The following is a 3503-nucleotide window of genomic DNA, read 5'->3' as shown; positions in this document are numbered from 1 at the left end:
CACTTTACAAACATTAAAGCCATTCAAGGCATAACATATCGTAAGAGTGTAAAGAGTATAAAATACTTACTCCTGAAAAGCATTGCCCCCAAATTGCGTGATCGTCGACTGACTTATTCTGAAAAATGAGAACCACTGTCTGCGCAGTAACTTCACTTCATTTAATTTAAAAAGCATTCTTATAGCTAAACATTAGAAAGCAGTAGCACACCTTCAAATAAAAATGACGCATAAAACTTCGTCTTCTTCTAGCAGGCCAAAAAACTGTACACATCTTCAATAAGTTTCCTGAAATGGTAACAGAAAAGATAGGAAAAATACAATCGCAGGAGAGCAGAATTTCCTCTTTAACAGAACATAAACAGAAAACTCATTTCACTTTTGATATTTTTACCTGTGTTACTTAATTAAATAACATTGTTTATGATATTAAGGTTGAATGCTGAGATTGTTATATAAATATAAACTAACGATTAGTAGTCGCTACCAATATCACATCGGTCTCCTCAAAGTTAATACAAAAAAAAAGACATGCCTCAGTTTACAGTCTAATAAATCGGTTTCGTCTGTTAGCTGTCAACGGTTCTCTGCACTAGAGATTTTAAAAAATACCCCAAGCATAGCTGTTCCGTCGTGTCTTGACGCCTTCATCATCCGCGACTTCATATGCAAATCTTCCTGACGTATCAGTTAATACGTACTTGCAAACCGCATTGTTAAGAGCGTGACATGTCAAACTTATATGCTTCAGTTCATCCACTAAAATTTCAAACATAATGATATTTTTTACTTTGAGGGCTAACTTGATTATATTATAATCTTCATACTGAATAAATGCACAGCAAGATTGTATGAAAAATGCTGATGAATATGAAAAGTTCAGAACTTTTTGGAAATCCACACAAAAACGTGAAATATCTTCCCAAGAAAGCTTTCCAACCAACCACAGAAAAGGCTACCTGAAAGGTAATTGAACATAAAATGGACGATTCCATCAGGTAAAGATATGTGCGATCCAACAGTGTCATTGAACAATAGCACAACTCCTTGTTTTGATTCATATTCCAACAATTTATTACTCTTCAAGATTATAATTATTTCTTCGAATTAACTTGGATATTACATCAACGTGCACATATCTCATCTACCCTAGTTAGGAAATTCTGCACGAGACTGACGAACAGACAAGGGAAGGAGAGAACACTAGGAGACACTAAAAGGACAACTTGTTTTGATTCATATTCCGGCAATTTTTTACTCCTCAAGATCATAATTACATCTTCGAACTAATTTGAATTTTAACTTAGATATGATATCACTTTTCTCCTTAAAGTCCAACTTTGTAACAAACAGAGGCTCATACGAATTGCTGTTTTTTGGTTCAATATGTACTGAAATCTATGAATCATGTCATGTAAGATTTTTAATTATTTCTTCGAATTAACTTGGATATTACATCAACGTGCGCATATCTCATCTACCTAGTTAGGAAATTCTGCACGAGACTGACGAACAGATAAGGGAAGGAGAGAACACTAGGAGAGACATATCTTGTCGAAGTCTTTTATGACGCGATTCGTAAACCGAACACTGAACATGCAAAGACTTCATTCACCTGCCTGAATCAATTAATATAATGAAATGCTGGTACTGTCAGTTTGCTGTTAGTGTGGAAGTTGATCATGAATTGGGACATTTCATTTTTCTATACATGGTATTAGACAATATTTCCAGCTTATTATAGCTTACGTTTGTGAAATTCAAATAAATGATTATACTGTTAATCTAATAATTACATTAAGAGTAATTACACTATACATCTCGTAAAAATCCGAGGAAATAATTACATTAACGAAATAATTGTAGCTAGTGCAACATGCCTGACTGTTTGATCTTTGCAAGAAAGATTGAAAAAAGTGCACTTCACTTCTAATTTTTATACTTCTGCGTAGAAAAACGAGAGAGAGAAAATAGCATAGGTTAGCTTACACAGAGTGACGTGCCGCGTTGAGTGTCCATCCCATTAAAGTTTCCTTTAGATTTTATCGACAATTTTCAGCTTCGTATTAATTTCACTTCACGTCGCCGCACACTTCTCGCCTTCAACAGTAGCCGTGACACAAACACAGTAATAGAATGAAGCTGATGCCAATAGACTCAGAAATTTTGCATATGAAACCCGCTTGTTAACGCGTCTTATACGGTATAAGGTACAACACTTATAAAGGAGCACACGCCACTTCGTGTCACGTCAAGCCACACAGTTCACGCACACAGCACACTTATCACGCAGATCGCGAAAGCACATGAAAGCAGACATTTTAGATGGTGGGGATGTTGGGATGAGGTGATATGAATATTGCGTGGGAGGAGTGTACGTGCAATCTATCCATTCTGTCCTGTAGCGATGGCATATTTAGTCGATGAGAGTCCCAAACAAATTTTACTTAGCTTATTACTAGCAGTCTCAAATGACAGTATTCCTACAATTCGACGGAAGTTTTTTCATGTTGAATCTTTCAGTCCTTCTAGTGACTCTGTGTAAAAACCAATTTGTATTTTTTGATTTTATTAACTGATTACTCTCTGTACTGTCTCAAGTAATACTGCATATCAGTTGGGACTGAAAAATTATTGCATTTGTAGAAGTGACCAAGTTTTAGTATCACAACTCTGAAGTTATTCAAATTCTTCTCTGCAACCATTTGTTCCCATATTTTCAACAAGCCAGTCAAATTGTTGGCCCTTCCTGAAAAATAATAGATTTCGATGAAGTTGGGAAAATTTATGATAAAATTGAAATGGGAGAAAGGATACCATAAATTTCGATTAAACTTCCATATATTTGAGCTCGTGACTTATCAGTCAACTTGAATAATTCATGGGCATTCAAGAACGATTCCAAAATAGCGGGCTAAAAAACGCACGTTTAGACTAGGGTATTTTCAACATTCCATGTCCTATAGAGATGTTGGAAACCTTCAATTTTGACTTTCAGTTTTAGATTTCTGTAACCTCCGTATCTCAGGAAACACTTATTCAAAATTAGTTCCTAAATAACCATATCGTATCAATTGTTCTGGAATCCTGTTTCAAGACAAATAGAGAAAAAAAAGTAAGGAAGCAATAGCAACATGACAAACTCCTCACCAACCTCTTTACATTTGCGTACCAGACTACATATGAATTCAACGTCGTTCGTTGATATGCTGTAGTTCTGTTTCTGAAGAATAAATGGAATATACTCCAGCTTAAACGGGAATTAGAACCGATTTATAAGGACCATTTCGGAATTAAAAATGAAATGATAAACTGGCTTACATAAGAATAGGAATGAAAAGTGAGTAAGAAAGTACCCTTAGGAAGTCCACAAACTGTATATGAAATTCTTCAATGAGAAATACACAACCCAAAATGCAGATTTGTTGTAAACGACTTTCTACACTTCCATTGATGATTTTTACTGCTTAAACAGAATTTCATGACAGTACATATATATATTT

At 35.0% G+C, this 3503-nt stretch overlaps 2 protein-coding genes across 2 annotated transcripts in view; both read right to left on the bottom strand.

The window, feature by feature from the left end:
* Positions 1-13: 13 nt before the first annotated feature.
* On the bottom strand, positions 14-775 carry LOAG_13709 (hypothetical protein; the record flags this gene model as incomplete). Its single annotated transcript, XM_003149215.1, has 3 exons — positions 14-118; positions 212-288; positions 613-775. 3 exons carry the CDS (start codon positions 773-775, stop codon positions 14-16), a joined length of 345 nt encoding a protein of 114 aa, XP_003149263.1.
* Positions 776-2552: 1777 nt separating this feature from the next.
* LOAG_13707 (hypothetical protein) overlaps positions 2553-3503 on the bottom strand; it is a gene marked incomplete at its 5' end in the record, with an annotated part of 1632 nt that continues 681 nt past the window's right edge. The window contains 4 exons of the mRNA XM_020448718.1: positions 2553-2749; positions 2818-2914; positions 3155-3223; positions 3357-3466. Of these exons, the coding sequence (XP_020301160.1) occupies positions 2580-2749; positions 2818-2914; positions 3155-3223; positions 3357-3466 (446 nt within the window). The 3' untranslated portion in view covers positions 2553-2579. The remainder of the gene's footprint in view (positions 2750-2817; positions 2915-3154; positions 3224-3356; positions 3467-3503) is intronic.

The sequence above is a fragment of the Loa loa genome, assembly GCF_000183805.2.
Source record: "Loa loa unplaced genomic scaffold supercont3.75, whole genome shotgun sequence".
In the NCBI taxonomy this organism is placed as follows: domain Eukaryota; kingdom Metazoa; phylum Nematoda; class Chromadorea; order Rhabditida; family Onchocercidae; genus Loa; species Loa loa.
The sequence above is the reverse complement of the archived record's forward strand: the minus strand, read 5'-3'. Positions and strand labels throughout refer to the sequence as shown.